Here is a 22,286-nt window from a genome sequence, read left to right as displayed (position 1 = left end):
CCGCAAATTCCGAAACGGTTTTAACTGGCTACAACGTCACTATAATATATATATAGAAAACTCCAATGTCTGGTAAGACAACTGTCACCAACGTTACCCGGCGTGACGTCAAATCAAAAATGGCACATTTTAGGTAAATCGTCGTAGAAAATTTATTCGTCTACGTAAAATAAAACAAAAAAACCTTCATTATGTTTTTCCTTCATTTTTTTCGAGAATAAGAAACAACCTTTTAGAGTAAGTAGATAGATATTTGAAAAAAAATGAAGTATACAGGGTGTATCGGCACTAACCCGACAAACTTTAACCAGCTATTCCTTAGCACATTTGGAGTAAAAAATGTTATGTACACTTTGCTGTCCGGTAACATTTTTTTTCTTTTAAAAACAAAAAATAAATAAAATTTCCACACTCCGCTACTGCCCACAGTATAGGGGTAAAATAATTGGCAACGCCGCGCTACTGTCATCTCTTTCACACATATTCTGTCTCAAGTCCCGTGTGGTTCCCGCCACCCCGTCTCGTATCAGTGGTCAGTGCTGTTTTGGGAGTTCGCATGTCATCAAGTTTCTAGTTTCGTTTTTGTTTTGTTATCTAAGTTTTTACTGTTGAAATATGCCCCTCAATTATCCACCTGCCGAGCAAGCAGATATTGTTTTTGTTTATGGATTTTGCAATGGAAATTCACGAGCAGCCGTAAGGGAGTATCGCATGAGGTTTCCTGGAAGACGCGTCCCACACCATGCTACCTTTGTCCAGGTTTGTACCCTATCAATTGTTTATTGAAACTATTTACATTCATTGATAATGCCAAAAAGCGCTTTTGAAATTTAAACTGGGAACATTAAAAACATAACAAGGGGCCACCAACTTTAAAAATGTAAATTGTACTTTAGGTGATTTGTGTTCAGTGGTCACTAAACGGCGTTTTAAAAAGTTAATTAATTTTAATCTCTAATAAATGCATCATTCACTGCAATTGAATTCACTCCCTTTCTCACCATGGGATTATTTAAATTACTTGAATTCAATTTCACCCCTGTGAATCCAAGATATCAACCGTACCTAGTTAAGAAAATTATAATTTAAAACACTTTGTTATACATTTTACTATAAAAAAATGAAATAAATGAAGAGAAAACGTAAGTTTTCTGATATGTGCCTAAAATAAGTGTTCTTTAAAAATAAAATGAGTGAAAAAGCCCGCGATTGTTTATTTGACATTATTACTGAGCTGAATAATAAAAGCAGTTGTTATTTGTTGTTTTGTTTCAGATGTATCAACAATTGCGTGACTGTGGCATCGGACGGATTGAAGGCGCCGGCGGAGGACACAACATCGTTCCTGTGGCAGTTGAGGAGAGAATCCTGAACTTAATTACCGAAGACCCCACGCTGTCCGTGCGTCGGGTCGCTCTGATGATAGGACACAGGGAACACATGGCGGTATGGAGAGTTCTGAAGAAGCACGGGCTCAAACCTTTTCACTATAGGCGCTGCCAAGGCCTCATGGAGAATGACCACTTTTCCAGAGTCGTGTACTGCAGAAGAATGCTGCATAATGTCATAAGAGATGCAGACTTCATGAAAAACATATTGTTTACCGACGAAGCACAGTTCACTAAAACAGGAGTGCTAAATGTGCACAACTTGCACCATTGGGCTGAACAAAACCCCAAGCTTGTTCGGGAGTCGTCGAGCCAGGACAGATTTTCCATCAACATGTGGGCAGGAATCCTGGGAAATCAAATACTCGGTCCAATCGAGTTGCCTCCCAGACTAAATGGACCGATGTATTTGGAGTTCTTACAAGTGCAACTGGGCGAGATTCTGGAAGATGTGAACCTCGAATTACTACGGAGAATGTGGTTCCAGCACGATGGAGCCCCACCACACTATTCGATTGCCGTGCGGAACTACTTGGATGTCGAGTTTCCTGGTCGTTGGATAGGCCGTGGAAGTCCGGCCATTGCTTGGCCACCAAGATCACCCGACCTGACCCCCCTGGATTACTACCTGTGGGGGGCTCTCAAGGAAAAAGTGTATGCTAAGCCAATAGCCTCAAGAGAGCAACTGCTCGAACGAGTGATGGAAGCCGCTGCAGAAATTAAAGCAAATCCTGCAAACTTAAATAATCAAAATATAACAAGACTACACGCTTGCATCGAAAATAATGGTAGTCACTTCGAACAAATGCTCCAATAAAAAAATTAACATAAACTACATGTCCGCATTTTCATTTATTATTTATTGGTAAAATTCTCACAATGTCATTCATTTACACATCAATATTACCTACATATCAATATTTAATAAAATCTGTAGAAGAGTATGCCCGTCGGCATTCAACAAGTTTTTCGACAAGTGTGTCGAAAAGCGTCTTCTCTCTTTCCTACACACTAAATATTAATGGTTAAAAATGAGACGACTGATGCTTGTAAGCGCGCCAATACGTAAAAACAACGAAACTCGAATAAGAATTGCCAGGTGGGTTTTTTAATCGCTTTAATCTGACTTTAAACAATAATTAAACACGTAAAAATTATTTAATATAATATTACAGTACAGTACTTTGAACCTTCGCAATAAATTTATTTGATTTTAAGTTTAGTTTGTAGAACTCCATTTCAATTTAGAGATTTTTTTTATTTTAACAGTCTTATTAAAAAATTTATAAAAACAGTGTGTTTATAAACAAGTTCTGCTAGTTGTAATTATTATTACGCGTGACAGCTGTTTCACCTTCTGACGGCATTATCAAACTTTGGTAAAGCCACTTACAGACGACGTAAGTGATAACTTTCTTTTTTTATTATTCTGGCTTTATTGATTTCCGAGTAAATTGTCGTAAATTATTATTTGCTAATCCCAATATTATTTGCTAATGCTAATAATTAAGTGAAATTTTAAACAATGCAATAATAGGATTATTGCATTGTTAATTTCACTTAATGTCGTTGGTATTTCCAACTGATGACTCAGGGGTTTATTTCCCTGAATAATTAAGTATTTTGGGGTCTAATTATTATGCATTTCATTACATCCGATAATTTAAACAATTTTTATGTTGAATTGGGGTAAGTTTTATGGCTAAGGGAAGGAGTGGAAGGTGAGGAAGTACCTGGATATTCAGATCTGGTCACCAAATACGGCTAGTCATTTCAAGCAACGTTTAAATTCTAAACCTGGATATTCAGATCTGGTCACCAAATACGGCTAGTCATTTCAAGCAACGTTTAAATTCTGAACCTGGATATTCAGATCTGGTCACCAAATACGGCTAGTCATTTCAAGTAACGTTTAAATTCTAAACCTGGATATTCAGATCTGGTCACCAAATACGGCTAGTCATTTCAAGCAACGTTTAAATTCTGAACCTGGATATTCAGATCTGGTCACCAAATACGGCTAGTCATTTCAAGCAACGTTTAAATTCTAAACCTGGATATTCAGATCTGGTCACCAAATACGGCTAGTCATTTCAAGCAACGTTTAAATTCTGAACCTGGATATTCAGATCTGGTCACCAAATACGGCTAGTCATTTCAAGCAACGTTTAAATTCTAAACCTGGATATTCAGATCTGGTCACCAAATACGGCTAGTCATTTCAAGCAACGTTTAAATTCTGAACCTGGATATTCAGATCTGGTCACCAAATACGGCTAGTCATTTCAAGCAACGTTTAAATTCTGAATTAATTAATCAATTACGAAAAAGCGTGGGGTTAAGAATATTTTTTTTAAATTATAGTTGTAATTTATTGTCGATTTTTTAAAAAAATTGCGATATTTTAAATAAAATTTAATAATTATTGTTTAAATAAATTAGCAATCTGGCAGCATTCATTTGCAGGTGGTCAATCCAATGCAGTCATGACGTTTGTGTGAGTGCTTTCCTTTGTCTCAGTGTGTTGCGCAGCAGTTTTATATGAACCGTTTTTTGATTCATCGGGATTGTTTTTAAAACTATACATTCTTTGTACCTTCAAATTAGTGGAAATAAACTTAAGTGTGTCAAGCTGCTCGTTATATTCCGGTAATTCTGGAAGGCTTTTAACATAAGCAATAATATTCATAAATCACATTCCGCGAAGTTGTAAATAACTAAATTTATTAAAAAATATACGTTGTAGGATAGCCTAGCAAGTAACATTTTGACAGAGCACTTACGGTGATTTAAAAAACAACGGCGCTGTTCAAATAATCCAATTATTATTATTGATAAGTACCTAAGTGAGGAAAATTGTTTTTAAAAGTGCTCAGAATTATTGGACTTCGATTATAAATTCAGGAAATCTACTAATTAGTTTCTTAGTTTCAAAATTAGACTATTTAATACGTGAAACGCGTAAGAGGTGAAACCAAAGCATTCCAGAGGTGAAACAATTTAGATACAAAAATAAAACTGATGTGTACAATACAAGAAGACAATCAGTGATTCGCATACGAAAAATGTGAATAATCATTATTGTTAAATAAAATATTTCTTTTCTGGTACTGGATTATGTAATACGGGCTTCGTTCGCAGCAACACGCGAGAGTTGCGATGTTGCTTTCAAATTTTGACAAAGGATAAAACAGTGGTGACATGTGGTGAAAATATGTTTAATTAATTTTTTATTAAAAAAAAACGTTACCGGACAGCAAAGTGCACATAACATTTTTTACTCCAAATGTGCTAAGGAATAGCTGGTTAAAGTTTGTCGGGTTAGTGCCGATACACCCTGTATATAATATGTTCATAATATTGCGACAAGCTCATTCTACGGACCAGTTAGTGATGCAATATTTTCATTGGTCATGTTTTTTTTAGTTATCTCCGTGTTACTAAAACACTATCTGGTTTCTCCCCCTTCGGTGCCCAACAAATGGTTAGACGTCTGTATTTGTTAATCTGTAGTAGTGTTTTAATTTTATTTTTAAGTGCCTAATTTTAAATGGTATTCCGTATTTCGCTATTTCGAATACCCCACAAGAGTCCCAACTGCTCCCGACCATCTGGAGGCAGTGAGACTATGGGATCCCCAATTGGGGTATGTCGTGAGGCTGAAGGTAGTGGGGAGTGGAAGGGGATGGGGAAGAGGAAGGCTGATCTGGTCACCAAACATGGCGAAAACCATTTCAAACAACGCTTCAATTCTGAATTGTGGTCTTACAACAGGGCGATACTGAGAGTATCATCCACTCTGGAACGTGCCGCAAAAAATTCTATATATTATTTATTAAGTAAAGCAAGTACCTATACAATATATTATTTTAAATGAACAAATTGTGAAATAACACAAATTCATCAAATAAGATTTACTTGCTTACGCTGGGATTTTAAAAGATGCATTTTAGTGCGACTTTTTTACGAAATTACAAAATTTGACCGTTTCGGCGCCATTTTTTTCGTGTTAGTATGATGTGACGTTTGCCGAAAGTGTTTAGCTTCAATCTAAATACGCACAAATTATTTAAATAACTCAGACTAAGAAGAATATAATAACCTATTTCATACATAAACAGTTGTTTATTGTACTGTTGATGAAACAAAGTGTTATTTCAATAATTTGGTCGTATTTAGATGAGCGGAGTACGAACATTGTACTTTTTTTTCTTATTCAAACAAATGATGTATATTTTATTATCGTGTATCATTTATCACATTTGCCTAAAACATGTTTTTTATCATTTCCAGATGCTGAAGAGGGTGGAAAATACCTTGTTACTGAGCAATCCCTTGTTGGTTGATACCTTTTTACTAATAAGTGCTTTCTTGTTCTGCCGACTGCTTCTGGTGGAATTTGACAAAAGGAAGGGACATGTTAATGTCATTCCTATTTATCTGTTCAGATATTTGAGGTGAGCTTTAAAAACAAATTTATGAAATGCTTTTTAAATAATATATGAGAAAATAAATTCGAATGTAAACGAAAACTGTCGTCACTTCAGAACTTGTATTTTTTTATGAGACGTGCCTTGTAACATTTTTTTTCTATTATACATTTAAAAATATTAAAAATTGTAATTATAAAGCAAAGATACAAAATAATAATTTGTTACATAACATTCTTAATCAACTAATTTAATAACCCATTTAGTAGAGAAATATTCTCGGATCTAATAAACCTATCTTGTAAACGACGCTACTGGTTTTTGGATAATGTTAAGAATGTGTCGAGTAAACAAAAAAAATCCGGAACAACAAATCATTGCTGTAGCTTTAAAGGGAACGTTTTCACAATCGACATCCATCCCGCTCTAACGAAGGGTTGTGGCAGCGGGTAGCGGGAAGGGGTCCCATGCCACTGTGGTAGTATTTTGTTTACTTATTACTGTATTAGTGTATGTGTCCGTTATTATTATTGAGCAAAAAAGTAAATATGTTGTCAAACAAAACAGAGCGTTTAGTTTCATGTTTGAATATTTGGACGAAGCCGGTGAAATGTCCCTTTTATTTAGTACATTCAAATTAGCGGAGACTTGTATTGTTGTAGAAGATAAGAGATTCCAACTATGACTCTAGAACTTTATCTTGGGGTATGTAAACATTTTCGGTTCCATGATAACTCAACACAGTGACAATTCAACACACTTTTAAAAAGTGATATAAAGTCATTAGAAACGATGAATTTTTTTTTACCTAACCTAACCTAACTTACATAACCCAGTTAATAAAGTTATTGTTTCATCACTTTCCATGACTTGATATAACTTTTTAAAGATGTGATGAATAATCATTGTGATGATTTATCCGGTTACCACATTTTCGAACCGAAACGCGAACCGTACCACAAATTCGGGAAAGGAACAAAGCAACTGCAAGCGGCGTTTCGCGCCATTTGCGGTCGCTTCGTTTCTTTCCTATAAGTTGAGGTTCAGTTCTGCAGTTCGGCTCGCGGGTGTATACGTAGAATTAGAGTAACAAAATTTACAAATACGACACACATATAATTTCATTCCTTTTGATTTAAAAAAGATAAATGCATTTAACTCATGAGTTTAATTTGGTGTTTTTGCCGTAAATCCAAATCTAAATTTTGTATGAAACAGGCCGCGCAGCCGTACTTTTTAAAGTGTGGGGAAGCAAGTGTATCTATTTAATAACCAGATTATTAACTTATTTAAAATAAAATAAACATTTCGTTAATATTAATATAGAAAAATATTAAATTAATATCTACCCATTGGGAAAAACGAAAAATGATTTACATTACGTCCCAACCAAAAATATAATGAAATAGCGCAGGCCCGTGAAAAATCACGGGATATTATAGTTATTGTAGGATTTGTGATGTTGAAAGTATAAAACATAATAATCCATGCCTTTCAAAAACAAATATTTGTTTTACTAATATTGTTTTCTATTCAGTTTATCATTTTACTGTTATATCATAATTTATTTATTTGTATAATTTTCGATAGCTCACTATCTTTTTATATACTGTTTTTTTAAATCTATGTAAAAGCCCAGCCGGGCGTAAAACCAAAATATATATTTTTTTTATAATTAGTTTACAAATTAGAGAAAGACAATTGACGAACCTTAAGTAAATCTAGTTAGTTACAGAAATTAAATAACGCTTTCGTGAAAATGGAAAAAGCGCAGGACTTGTCAAGATTTAATTTAAAAAGTAATTATTCACATTTCAAATATCTTTAGAATAGTAAATTCAAGTATAAATAATTAATAATAAATTCTGCAGGTTTTTTTACACCTAACCCACACGGGGGCACTAGGGCAAATCCAAAATTGTAAATGTAAACTAACTATAATTAGTTATTTCGCCCAATTCTTCACACCATCATTTCCCAATAACCCTAAATACAATAACCCTTCAATTCAAAGCAAATTTCAGTTCAGTGAAACAGATTTCACCCAGAACTAACGCACAGATAACCGAAATTAGTATTTTAATGATGATGTGAAACTTAACCATAATCCTTATAATTTCTTTTATTACTCAGGGTAACTCCGTCGTACTTCGTGGTGATCTCACTGTATATGACTTGGTTAGACAAATTGGGTAGTGGACCTCTTTGGGATGCCAAAATGCAGGTGGAAAAAGAAAGGTGCCTCGAATCATGGTGGACCAACATTCTTTACATCAATAACTACGTTAATACTGAAAACTTGGTAAGTTGTAACTTGGTGTGATATCTATACACATTTAACTCTAGAACGCAAAACGATAATATGTCTAATGGGTTCAAAAGTAATAGAATATGTTAGGTAGATATCAGAAGGGTTAAAATTATTTCTTTATTTGATTAGGAAACTTTTTCACCAAGATAGATGATTAGGTACCCAATCTTAAAATGGTTACCGGACAAACTAGAACACTTTTTAAGACTGTTTTGATTTTTCATGGAACTCCAAAGAACATATCGTGTAATATTATCTAATACTCTTAGGTATAAAATGTTGTTTATAAATCAATTTATTTTCCTTTTTGGTGGGTCTTACAAATTATATAGTTATCAAAGTATGTAAGCATCAAAGAATTTTCGTTGAAAGTAGAAAAAAATGTGTTTCTTTCATAGACTGTACAATTAGAGGTGCTATTACGTACTATCTCTTCGTAATGTGTTCAACACACAGAAAACTTACTGTTATGAAATATTGTTAATTTTATTAAAATCCTGTCAAATTATACGTGTTCCTGTCAAAAACGGGACTGGAGACCTATAATGATTTAATTGACAATTTTAATTACAGTAATGCACGAATATGTTATGAGGAAGTCGGAACACGTGTTCAGATATATTCTGAATGACTAATATTTTATAAGTATATGGTCATGCAGTCACATTTTGAACAGTATTTTGATTTAAAAAACCTCACTCATTTTTCTCCGTGCACTATAAGAACGCGATAAGCGCTGCGCGTAGACCGGGTTCGGTAGTTTTAGTTGAGTGTGGGGAGAGTTGGAGGTCACTTGATTCTAAATAATTAGAACATATTTTTTCGCTTCGTGTCTCATCTAAATATAGTTCATCAATGGTTCCTATTTAATAAAAATGTCCTGTATAAGTATTCAATGCACGTACATTTAGAATAATTATTACTTTTCTGCCGTAACCGCGGCCTAAACCCGTTTATTGACCAAAGCTGGCCGAAATCGAATAGATAATGGATTACACACATTTAATTGATCACTTTTGATATCATGTGGTGCTATCTTTTCAATATAAATCACTGACACAATTTTTTTATTCGTGAAGACTATTGATTACTTGTAGTAATTCCATGTTTTTGTTACAGTGTATGTTCCAATCCTGGTACCTGTCCGTTGACACTCAATTATTCTTCTTGGCACCAGCAATCATCTACCCTCTGTGGAGGTGGCAAAGGGTTGGCGAATGGATTCTTGGAGTAGTTACTTGTGTGGCCACGTTTATTCCATTTGTTGTGACATACTGGCAAGAATTGGATCCAACCTTGTTACCATTTCCAAAGTATGAGTTTAAGCATTGTTTTTTAATGAACTGTTATTTTGTTAATAGAATGAATACATTAAATTAATATAAATTTTCCATTTTTACAGGGAGGTTGTGGATATCGCTAGTAACTTTTACTTCAAGGAAGCTTACATAAAGACTCACATGAGGGCTAGTTCGTATTTCATCGGACTTGTTAGTGGATATATTCTCCATAAAATCCAGACGAACGGGTAAGACCTAATTACACTCGAGGCACAATTTTTGTTTAGTATCCATGAAAGATGTGCTTATTTAATGTACATCACCGTGAGTTTTCTGAAACATTTCTTTGTTTTTGTTTCAGGATCAAACTGAAAACAAAGCAATTGGTAGTGGGGTGGACTTTGGCGATTATTTGTGGAGCAAGTTCTGTATTCACAGTATCCATATTCTTCCAGTCTTATTACACCTACAATCCTCTGTACGCCGCCACTTACTCTGCCCTCCATCGGGTGGCGTGGGCGGCATCCACTGGGTGGCTTCTGATTGTATGCTCAACTAAAAACGGAGGTATTTATTACTTTTGTTGTCCACGTTGTCATCAGAAGATCATTTTAGAGAATTTTCACAACCTTAACTATTTCGTAATTATGAATTTTATTTTTATATAATATTTTTTAATGTTGCTTTATAATTTCAGGACCCCTTGGAAGAATATTTTTGTGGAAGCCTTTAATTCCTTTGGGAAGATTGACATTCTGTGCTTATTTAGTGAATGGTCTAGTTGAACTTCACTCTCTGGGAACATTGAGAGATTCAATCCATTTGAGCATTTTCGGTTTGGTATGTTTACTAATTTAATTTATTATATACTAGCTTCTTTAAATATATATTTGACTCATAATACGGTGTAACTAATATTACTGTATTTTCAGACTGTCTTATGCTTCTCACACATTCTTCAGACCTTTGCGGGAGCACTAGTGCTATGTGTTATGTTCGAATCACCAATTCATGGTTTCGAAAGAATATTGCTGAAAGCATTAGGTTTGTAAACATTGTATAGTATATATATATAACCTTGTTCCACGCTTATAACGACAAACTTTGGGGTGGTTCATTTATGATAATCTATGAAAAAATCCTAACAAAGTTATTTTTTTTATTGAAATTTATTGTTACATTAAAACAGTTATAAAATGCAATGTAGTAAAGTGAAAAGAATACAAAAAATATACAAAAAAGTGTTAACAAAAAATAACCCAAAGGCAAAACCTGTACGTGGGTATTCTAATATATTTTTAACATATTTCGATGATTTAAGAATACACATTAAATATTAACGACGGGTTAATTCATAGAATTTGAACAATTCATCAAATTTCAATGTAAAAATCGAAGTTTGCGTCCTTCCTGGTTGTTTTCCAGTATTTTAATAACCGCAGAACTTTAATAGGACTTTCACAGCAGATGAATTTTAAAATTGAAATTACAAGAATTGTTCAAATTTTGCAAAATAACCCGTCCGAAGTTTTATACAATGTTTTGGTTTTCAAGGAAAAATTATAAAAGCCAGATAAAATTTAGATAAAAAGAAAAAAGGTACAATTTTTTAAACAAAGCTATTATATTTACCCAAAAAAATCTAATGAAAATTTATCAGTGTAATCGTTGCCTTATTTTTGCGAGTAATGCTCTTGTTCAGGTAAGAAAATGGCCACCTCACATTTCAAATCTTAAATAAAACAGCTGAACAAGTGGGGAGAAATAATTATATAAAAATTACGTATATTAATTATGTAAATTAATTTATCTAACACTATAATGGTAACAAAATATATACTTTATTTGAGTATACATTTTGATGGATAGATTCATGTTATTCTTCTAACTTTATTCACCTATCATATGAAATGTAATATTTTGTTGAAAACGTGCTATGAAAAAGTACATTAAAATATAGGTTAAATTAACCTGCTGACAAACTGCTATAGTAATTCAGCTGGTTCTTAAGAAGAAGAAAAAAATTACGGAGGAACGAAATTCTCAAGATCTTTTGTGGAATTTTATAAAGAACATAATTTAAAAAGGAATTTTAATAGTAATATTTGTTTTGTTTATCAGGTAATCATCAAAGAAGGACTCCAAGGGAGGAGATAAAACAGGATTTGGAAAGCACGCGAAGATAATATTTTTTTTTTAATAAAAATGTACTATTTATTTTTACATTTAAAAACCAACGAGGTACCTGATTCTCATAATCTGACTTGTTTTAAGTAATTTGTAAATAACGTTAGTTTTACTAGACTATAACTCATTTTGTATATATTTTTTGTAAATAAATGTTCTTTAAGTATGACGACTAATTTATTATTATTGTTCAGTTCCTTAGAAAATCTTGCCTGTGACAGACCACTTGGCCTGTTTCAGCAAATCGCTCGCTATACATTACCATTGGCAAATGTACGGCGAGCGATAGGCCAAGCCATGAGAGTACAGCGCATTTGTTCAGCCCCACAAAAGGTTACAAGCCTTGATATTATTATTATTACACTGCATACTTACAAAAAACCACATCGTACAAGATACAGGGTAATTGTAATAAATAAATGATAAGAACAAAAGATTTCTCTTCTCTTCTTTGGGGCAGAACGTGAGAAGGGCACAACAAATGATTTTTCTTTTTCAGATTTTAGGATTTCGTTCCCTTGGAACAACAAGGTTCTATCTACCATTATTATGAAACTGAAATATTGATGTTCAATGTTTGAATACCGAATAAAATACTTCAAATGTAGAAAAGGTATCTAAACTTCTTCCCACAAAACCGTTAACTTTTGAAATTTTAATTATTGGGTTTTCTTTGCGTTATACACCAAAATAGTGGAGTCGTTATCACCAGTAATCGGTCCTTTGTGGTACATACAGCTCGCATTCAGATCGCAATTGTGACGTTTGCGCATGCGTCATTCTTAAAAAAATGGATTAATGTGCTAACCGGCCGACTTCGGGTGATCACATTTTCGTGAATTTTTCGTTGAATTTTCTCTTGACGGACTATGAAACAACCCAATTTATGAAAAATTGAGTCGATTGACGATGTGATGACTTTCTCACACGTATTTTTTTTTCCGAAACAACTGGCCCTCACTTGAAATTTATGAAGAAGTGAATATGCAGAACGTATGTATGAATTGAATTATCTTTACGTTTCAGAACATTCGCAGCAAAAAAACGCCTAACTTTTAGCAAAACTAAGCAAAAAACAGATATAACCTTGTTCTTTGAAAATCAGCTAAGCTCTCAGCAACAGGTTTCTATCTGATTATTTTAATCCGTTTATATGGCTAAATGCCATGTTTTTGCATTGAAAAACAAATTATAAAACGTAAAGATCATTCAATTACAAAAGTTCTGCATTTCACTTTTCATGAATGAAATTTTTCATTTATTTTTTCAGTTTCTGGTTTGTTTTCCCAAGCAAATGAGTTCGAAAACAATGCAAATGGAACCATGTTACTCCAAAAATATTTAACTGACTGTGGAAGTTCAACAGAACTAAGTCACTCTTGAATTGCAAATGAAGGCTTGTTGTTATAAAAAATAAAATATATAAGTATTTTAAAACAACTTTTTTGCATAATTATTTGCTAGCTAACATGGAAGTTGGACATATTTTGGATAATGTAAATACAGGGTTTTCCACTAAGAGGTGTTATTTTGATATTCAATCGTAAAATATCAATGGTTTCGTTGCTTTTGTGGCACGTAGCGCCGTCTTGTTGAAAGTAAACGTTGTCCAGTTAAATACCATCCAATTCCGGCTGTAAAAAATCATTAATCATCTCTTGATAGCGCAATCTATTCACCGTAACTGTTGCTCCAGCCTCATTTTCGAAAAAGTAAGGTCCAATGACTCCGCTGGACCATAAACCGCCCCAAACAGTCACACGTTGAGGATAGAGAGGCTTTTTAACAATAACTCTTGGGTTTTCCGATCCTCAGATGCGACAATATTGCTTGTTAACGAAGCCACCGAGGTGGAAATGGGCCTCATCACTCAAGATGATTTGCATTTGATTCAATCAAGTGAATTTTAATAATTTCAATGCGTTGTTGAAGCGTGTATCGTTCCATTTTTATTAATGGCGTAGTTTTTACTTGTCAAATGTCTAAAAATGACAGCTTCAAAAGTAACATCTACCGAAATAGCGGGCTATTCAAAATAACACCTCTTATTGGAAAGCCCTATAGCACACAACTGCTGACCAACTGCAACTGAACAAATCTCAAATGCGCCCCACTGTTGAATTTGTCAGCTCTCTCTGATCTGGGGGCCCAAAATACATACTTAAAAAAAACCTTTTCATAGATTCCCCATCTTAAAAAATGGATCACATATCTTTAGAATGTTTAAAGCACAGGCGCATACTAATGCTGTCTTTGTTCTACCGGTATTTTGACGGAAGATTTTCCTTTATAACAAACTTGGTGCAAAATGTTAGTTTTGGACAAAATGTCAGATAGAATCATGTTGTTCCAATGGCACAATTTGATGTAATCAATATTGGGTCATGATAGATCATTTGACGAGGAATATATCAAAACAGAATTTGCAGCTACTACCTATTAGGTACGTGAGAATAATATTTAGTTAAAATAATTCCTTCTGAGCAAAATGAAAAAATAAATATTAGATGGCTCAGAACATGCACATAACGTTAGAAAAGGAAAAATAATCATAGTAGTTTATTTGACAATAAATTTAGTGATATAAAATTATTATTAATAGTCTCCATTTAAGACAACCTCCATAGCGTAATTAGCTAAGGCGTAATTTACGCATTAATTTAATAGACATAATTTTTGCTTGTCTAGGTTCTAAGAACCTCGAGTCTAGGTATTTTTTTGTTCATAAACCTAAAAGGCCTTTCAGTTCACGATTTCTTCAATCTCAAAAAAACAAACAAAAAAGACCGATAAGTTATGAACCATAAAAAGCCCTCCACACGATCCGACTTGCAAAATAATAATACACGTGATCCGACTCGACATGTCAGGTTCTGACTACTCATAAATAATTACTACTATAACTACTATTTGACAAGTCGGATAGTGTGGGGCATGTGTGGGGAAGCTATAAAGTTACTACCGCTCTGTCGCAAAAATCGTGTTAAAAAATGTGCATGTTTGTATACCATCTTTAGTTATTAATATTTATATTTGTTTCGTAGGCTGGTAGGTCCTTACCTAACCAAAAAATATGTAATTATTGTTAGAGTTTTCTTTTTTTTAATGTCTGGCAACACCTTACATCAAACCATAGAAAGCAGTCATTCTTTACTTTGACGTTTCATTAAATTTGTTATTTGGAACAGTAGAAAGTTTTACATTAAAATACGATGGTTTTATTTTCCGGGTGACCTGTTCGCAGTGAAATTATATTAATATTTGCATCGCGATGATTTTTGATTCGTGGTGTTCAGTTATACTTGCTAATAGACTAATGATGATTGTCTGACAAGTGACCATGTCGACAACAAAGCTTTAATGGTGTGAGTTAAGTGACATTATTTTCAATCAAAAAGACATCGTAGTGATAGTCATGTGTAAAGCTTCATAATGTCTGAGTACGATATTCAGTTCGAAGCTGATCTGGAGAGGGCCCAGGCTCTCAGTCTGGAGAGCTTGGCTCTGGAACAGTTCAGAAAGCAGAGGAGCGCTGGTTCAGGTAATCATTTTGATATTACAATCTGTATTTCCCCAACACGTCCTATTGTCTCCGCGTGTTTTCCCGTTATATCTAATATACATTCAATAATGTACAAGTCAACCTCGTTTCATTGTTGTTTTCTTGTTGCTTTTTAAAACTATGTTAATTATTGTTTATAAAAAAAACAATTCTAAAAACACAACTATTGAAAAATGTATTGATATTATTAGCTTTATCAAAACTAATTCAGTTATTCCTTCAATGTATTATGTAGTATCAAATTATCATAATATTATGAAATGCATGTTGATCGTATCTAGTATCTCAATATCATTAAAAAAAATTGTGAGTTAAAACTATCCTTTATCCCTTATATTCCACGAAATCTCTTCTTCCTTTAGTACCTACCCTGGTCGTACACCCCATTTGAGTGGTAATTTCAACTGAGTCATAATATTATGTCTGGGTAGGTACCTACTTCAATGTTTCAAAGTACCCATTGCATTATCATGTATGTGCCTAATAATATAATCTTATTCTGATTTTTATCATTACAGAAATTAATAAATCATGATATTTTCTTATTAATAGCCATGAATTATTTACACAATAGAGCATTTTTATCAAATCTTATATCCACTAAATTTTTAATATTATTGTTTGTTTTATTTATCTTTAATAAATTCTAGAAAGGATTTATTCCCTGCCTGAAAGCAGGATCAATGATTTTTTATTTGAATTGTGGAATGTTACATTTTTTACGAAGGATTTAAAAATAATCAAAAAATGGATCGCAATTAGATGGAGTGGATGAGGAAGAAACAAATACTGAAATTTTGGTTTTGGTGACCGATTTGATGAATCAATATGAGTAATACTCAATCGCCATTATTCCACTTAAAACTCTGAATTTCCAGTTAAGTACCTTCGGATTTGTGTAATTCTAGTGTCTAATGTAATAAATATCTCTTATCTTTTCAAGCAGCCCGACATATTAAAGGTAGAGTTTTTTCCAATCTAATATAAAAAAAAAATGGTAAAATTTCCGAATTCCGCTGCATGCATGCAGTTTTTTTAAAAATAATACTTAAATTCAATCTGATTACTACTGGACAACTATTAAGTGGGGGAGATGGAAAGACATGCACACAAAAGAGGTTATTAGGTTCTTATTTTGACTATAATAATTTCTTTGTGTGTATATCCTAACCTTCAACTTTAATGCATCTTTTACCATCTCCCCTGTCAATTGTTTCTTGTAGTAAGTAAGTTAAAACCAAGTGTAATTTTTTAAAATTTGGCGTGCTAAGCGTGCAGCGAAATTCGGCAACTTTACCAAAAAGCTGACTTGTTTATTTGTTATTAGGCGACCGGTTAGTGGCTGAGATGGCATCAGTCCCATCCAGACGTAGTGTGTTCAATTCCTCGGCTGTCTAAGTCCTCCATCACAACACAAGCAACATTTTCCGCTTACTGTGGTGGTAGTAGGAGATTTTCAAATATTGTCAGGTTATTCGTAACCTGGGAATGTTTGTCTATCTTTAAAAAAATAGGTTGATTCAATGAAAATTTATGCAAATAAATTTTTTATGTGTTTTTAAAGAAACACATTATCAATTTTATTATCAGAGGTTCTTGTCCCAATAAAAAAATATACTCTCAATCTCAATCAAGCTGAACATAGTTGTGTTAACCAACAAATTTCAGACAGAAAACTGTGCAAATTTAATGAAGCCAGAACGCACCATTGAGTTTTTACTGCTTCATGTGAAACACAATATACATTATTTTTTGTACAAGTTTCTGGGCTGCGGTACATTTTCACGGCCTGTGGGGAATCCTAAGAGAAGCAAAGGTTATTTTATAGTCATAGCTTGTCACTGCTACCATTACGTATTCATTAAAATTCGTACTTTCTTTTTTGTTACAATCATTATTTAGTAGTATTGCTAATTATCTGGAAATAATAAAACAATATGCTCTGTCATGATAAGAACACATAAATGATAATCAGATAATAAAATCTTCTCTTTTGTGGAATTAGATATTCAGTGCTTGGTAAATAAGATAAAAGTGCCCATAATGATAATTATTATTACGTATTTTTAAAGATGTAAAGAAGTTTCATAAAATTTATAATTTTATTATTACCGAAATGTAATTCAATGTTTTATTATCAAGTCAAACTTTCGTTGTTGTTTTATCACTCTGACAGGAAATCACTATAAAAAATAAAACATTTCATAACAATTACTACCGGATTTATAATATAATCAACCCTAAAAAAACCATTTGCACAATCACATTTTGCAAATGGTTTATTAATTTGTGATTATACAACCAGAAAATAATTTTTGAAAAAGATTTGTATATTCATTACTGCTCATCAATGATAATAAGATGTAGGTACAATAAATGGTATTTCAAGTCACCAGAAAAATCACTGATCAGAAATTCCTTGAATATGTGATCTATATGTACTACTTTGGGGAACTGGTAGTGAGACAATGAAAGACAGGTGGCTGTTGTGTCACAGTGTTTATTTGGGGTGAGTCAGTAGCGCAGTTGTGAGATGACTCCGGACCGGTGACGATGATACCAGGTGTGCGGCGATGACGGCCGTGGAGTGGTCGAGGCGGTAGTGGTCAGTGGGTTGACACCCATTGATGGAGAACGGACTTGAGGATGTGTTCAGCACTGGGGATGACGTGGAGTCTTCAGGGTACTCCAGTGTGAAACAGGGTAGCCAAAGGTGTGATGGACCTGGTCGGCAGATGTGCAGGAGATGCAGGCCGGCAACGAAGCCACGGGGCCAAGGCGCCGACTCCGAGGAGTCCATGATAATCCGTAGTCCGTGTAGAGTCGGGCGTAGTTAAGTAGGTCCGTGTAGCGGCGCAGTGAAGAAACAGCGGGGCGCGACGCGGGGACCCGCCAAGTTGCCAGCCGCCTTAGTAGGCAGCAGGCAGTCGCAGGGCTCGCACTGACTGAGTACATCTCGATGCGCCCGTTTTATAGCGCCCAGTTTGTCGAGAATATTCATACTTGTAGGTAGGTGTGCGCCGAATGCTAGCATCGTATCTTGAGAGTTCTAGCTAGGATGCGTTTTGCATTGGCGGACGTTCCCGAATATTCTAATAGCATCGCTACACAACTTTCTACCCAGAGAATGATTAATGATATTCTTATACCTTTTAAATTATACTTCATAGACTGATCTCAAATGTTAAGTGTGTTAACAATCCACTTTTCCACTGTGACAACCGTAGCATTAACCATTCACATCACTCCCCACTAGGACGATTTCACCCAACTGCTAATACACAAACAGGCCTTTTCCACTGTGACAACCGTAGCACTAACCATTCATATCACTCCCCACTAGGACGATTTCACCCAACTGCCAATACACAAACAGGCCTTTCCCACTGTGACAACCGTAGCACTAACCATTCATATCACTCCCACTAGGACGATTTCACCCAACTGCTAATACACAAACAGGCCTTTTCCACTGTGACAACCGTAGCACTAACCATTCATATCACTCCCCACTAGGACGATTTCACCCAACTGCCAATACACATACAGACCTTTTCGATACATTCAAAACCCCTCCGTCCTGCATCAAAGCAAAAATAATTAGTTGTGAAAGAAACTGATATGTATTTCTGTATTGTGTTTGTAACATGATAATTATTTATTGACCTACTGATACAATATACAAGTTAATATTGGTACCCAAAAGAAACCGAACTGATATTGCTTAGTTTTCGTAGTACCGCATTCTGCTGGTAGAAGTGTGTACAGCTACCTTTCCCCAGTCAGTATGCCAAGCACTACGCTGGATAAGTCGTCCTTTCGGCTGGTCCGTTATTTTGTTGACTATTGTTTTGTGTGCTCGTCATTTTTGAGATGGCTGATTTTTGTGAACAAAGAAATGACCCAAACTTTTTATCCTCTGGTCTTCACAGGTGACGAATCATGATGCTGTGGATTACACCCTGAAACAAAGTGAAAATTCAATGGAAGACTCCAAATCAATCAATCCAATGGAAGACTCATAACTCGACCCAAAAAGCTTGTCAAGTGAGATCAAACATCAAGACAATCTGATTCTTTTTTTCTATGTGAGGTCATGGAAGAATTTGGAGTCTGAGAACCAAGAATCACAAACATTTTTGGTTCTCAAATTTCAGTTTTCCCCTTAGCATCATCCTTGTAAGCCATTTCAAGAGTTTCAGAGTCAGTTTTCTAAACATCACAGCCGCGCGAGGTTCACCAAAATCAGCCATCGCAAAAAAACGACTTCTCCAGCGCAGTGCCTAGCATACCAACTGAGGAAAGGTAGCTGTACACAGTCCTACCGGCAGAACCCTGAACTTAATAAACTAAGCTCACCGCAACTTCATTTCGGTTTCTTCTGGGTCCCCCCAAATATTATTTCTGCATTACGTAAAATTTCGACTTATATTAAGTTTGTAAAAGACCTAAGTGCATCAATAAATAAATATACTAATTTGAAAGAAAACTGATGTTACTTATTTACACTTCCGACTTCTGAGCCTAAACAGCCTTTTTGACTGCCTCCGTGGTTCGAGGGTTAATAATGTACAGTATACTACATATTGCGGCACGTTCCAGAGTGGTAGATACTTTCAGTTCAGACCACCGTTCAGAATCAAAACGTTGCTTGAAATAGCTTTAGCCGTGTTTGGTGACCAGATCTGAATAGCATGTAATTTCCCCCCTTACCCCTCCCCATCTCCTTCTCTTCCCCATACCCTTCAGCCTCACAACATACCCCAATTGGGGATGTCTTATTGGTCTTGGTTAACAGGGAGCAGTTGTGACTCTTGTGCATTAAACACATAATTTTTTTTTATTTTAAGATACGTCAATGAATTTGGTCAAGAAATAATTTCAGTATTTGAAAATGTTTGATCAATTTAACCCGAAGTAAGGTAAAATGGACCATGCTTTGTACGCACAAACACTTCCACAACACACTTCTGTAGTTTATCTCTTCAGTAAGATAAATATTATGTGGGCGGACATAAGTATCTTATGTAAAGCGTTATTTGTTTTTTATATTTACGTGAGCACAAGTATTTTTTTTAGTCACCAAATTCTTACACCCCACACCTGAATAAGGTGTGATGCATATATTATGATAATAAAAATAATTTTTTTCTTAGTGCCTCTTTTGTCATCTGCCATAGTGCGCGATGTGAATATTTAGTAAGCGGATTGTTTATGTACATGTATTCTGTGTTGTTAATCTGAAAATGTTTTAAAAAAAATTATGATTCATATTTGGGGTAATGGTCCATATTGCGCTTCCTCCTCCTTTAGCCAGCATTCAATGTCTGTCCTAGTGATGGAAACTGCAAGGCTGTCTGAAACCTTTGCTCAAGGAGGATCAGTAGGAAGCACAGCACGTTACCCCCAAAAATCAATCATCATAATACTTTTGGCCGTGAAAATCTTTAATCACACTATTTGTCAATAATTTCCAGCGAGCCCCACATCAGAGCTGGACATGGAGGGGCCGCTGCGTCCGACACGTTCGCGCTCCGGATCGGCCACCCTTCCCCCTGCACTACCGCCACCCCCACGACGTCCTGCACGCCGCCCCCGCCCCCAGCACCCATCGGAGGTGCGCTCCACTTCCACCAGCCCCACCAACAGCTGCCAGACTGAGAACGAGACCAATGACCTGATCTCGTTTACACGACCCGCCTCAGGAGGCAAGGCACACCTGGAATTGAAGGAGTGCATTGAGCACATCCATAGGTACATATTTTTTCTTTACACCTTCATTACTCATCATCTTATTCCCGTTGTCGTATTCGGTGCGGAACTTGTGACTTGAACAAGGCGCCTCCAGGTGTCTCTGTCCCAGGCTAGTTCCACAGCCTCTGTCCATTGCAGGCCCGGGGTCTCTCAAGCTGCTTTCGACAATTTGTCTTTACACCTTCATTACTCATCATCTTATTCCCGTTGTCGTATTCGGTGCGGAACTTGTGACTTGAACAAGGCGCCTCCAGGTGTCTCTGTCCCAGGCTAGTTCCACAGCCTCTGTCCATTGCAGGCCCGGGGTCTCTCAAGCTTCTTTCGACAATTTGTCTTTACACCTTCATTACTCATCATCTTATTCCCGTTGTCGTATTCGGTGCGGAACTTGTGACTTGAACAAGGCGCCTCCAGGTGTCTCTGTCCCAGGCTAGTTCCACAGCCTCTGTCCATTGCAGGCCCGGGGTCTCTCAAGCTGCTTTCGACAATTTGTCTTTACACCTTCATTACTCATCATCTTATTCCCGTTGTCGTATTCGGTGCGGAACTTGTGACTTGAACAAGGCGCCTCCAGGTGTCTCTGTCCCAGGCTAGTTCCACAGCCTCTGTCCATTGCAGGCCCGGTCTCTCAAGCTGCTTTCGACAATTTGTCTTTACACCTTCATTACTCATCATCTTATTCCCGTTGTCGTATTCGGTGCGGAACTTGTGACTTGAACAAGGCGCCTCCAGGTGTCTCTGTCCCAGGCTAGTTCCACAGCCTCTGTCCATTGCAGGCCCGGTCTCTCAAGCTGCTTTCGACAATTTGTCTTTACACCTTCATTACTCATCATCTTATTCCCGTTGTCGTATTCGGTGCGGAACTTGTGACTTGAACAAGGCGCCTCCAGGTGTCTCTGTCCCAGGCTAGTTCCACAGCCTCTGTCCATTGCAGGCCCGGGGTCTCTCAAGCTTCTTTCGACAATTTGTCTTTACACCTTCATTACTCATCATCTTATTCCCGTTGTCGTATTCGGTGCGGAACTTGTGACTTGAACAAGGCGCCTCCAGGTGTCTCTGTCCCAGGCTAGTTCCACAGCCTCTGTCCATTGCAGGCCCGGGGTCTCTCAAGCTGCTTTCGACAATTTGTCTTTACACCTTCATTACTCATCATCTTATTCCCGTTGTCGTATTCGGTGCGGAACTTGTGACTTGAACAAGGCGCCTCCAGGTGTCTCTGTCCCAGGCTAGTTCCACAGCCTCTGTCCATTGCAGGCCCGGTCTCTCAAGCTGCTTTCGACAATTTGTCTTTACACCTTCATTACTCATCATCTTATTCCCGTTGTCGTATTCGGTGCGGAACTTGTGACTTGAACAAGGCGCCTCCAGGTGTCT

General features: G+C 35.9%; 2 protein-coding genes across 2 annotated transcripts in view; both read left to right on the top strand.

The window, feature by feature from the left end:
• The window catches only part of LOC149423396 (nose resistant to fluoxetine protein 6-like), a 79,659-nt gene extending 67,945 nt beyond the window's left edge, over positions 1 to 11,714 (top strand). Inside the window, exons 5-12 of the mRNA XM_089631954.1 lie at positions 5,682 to 5,845; positions 7,952 to 8,120; positions 9,249 to 9,442; positions 9,532 to 9,657; positions 9,771 to 9,976; positions 10,107 to 10,249; positions 10,342 to 10,453; positions 11,531 to 11,714. Coding sequence (XP_089488080.1) covers positions 5,682 to 5,845; positions 7,952 to 8,120; positions 9,249 to 9,442; positions 9,532 to 9,657; positions 9,771 to 9,976; positions 10,107 to 10,249; positions 10,342 to 10,453; positions 11,531 to 11,595 — 1,179 coding nt within the window. The 3' untranslated portion in view covers positions 11,596 to 11,714. The remainder of the gene's footprint in view (positions 1 to 5,681; positions 5,846 to 7,951; positions 8,121 to 9,248; positions 9,443 to 9,531; positions 9,658 to 9,770; positions 9,977 to 10,106; positions 10,250 to 10,341; positions 10,454 to 11,530) is intronic.
• Positions 11,715 to 14,762: 3,048 nt separating this feature from the next.
• Positions 14,763 to 22,286, top strand: part of Pi3K68D (phosphatidylinositol-4-phosphate 3-kinase catalytic subunit Pi3K68D) — a 49,081-nt gene continuing 41,557 nt past the window's right edge. The window contains exons 1-2 of the mRNA XM_089631517.1: positions 14,763 to 15,137; positions 20,636 to 20,912. Coding sequence (XP_089487643.1) covers positions 15,029 to 15,137; positions 20,636 to 20,912 — 386 coding nt within the window. The 5' untranslated portion in view covers positions 14,763 to 15,028. The remainder of the gene's footprint in view (positions 15,138 to 20,635; positions 20,913 to 22,286) is intronic.

Source organism: Hesperophylax consimilis, chromosome 5 (assembly GCF_061612785.1).
Source record: "Hesperophylax consimilis isolate HC1 chromosome 5, BYU_Hcon_1.0, whole genome shotgun sequence".
Classification (NCBI taxonomy): domain Eukaryota; kingdom Metazoa; phylum Arthropoda; class Insecta; order Trichoptera; family Limnephilidae; genus Hesperophylax; species Hesperophylax consimilis.
This window is presented reverse-complemented; position numbering and strand designations above follow the sequence as displayed.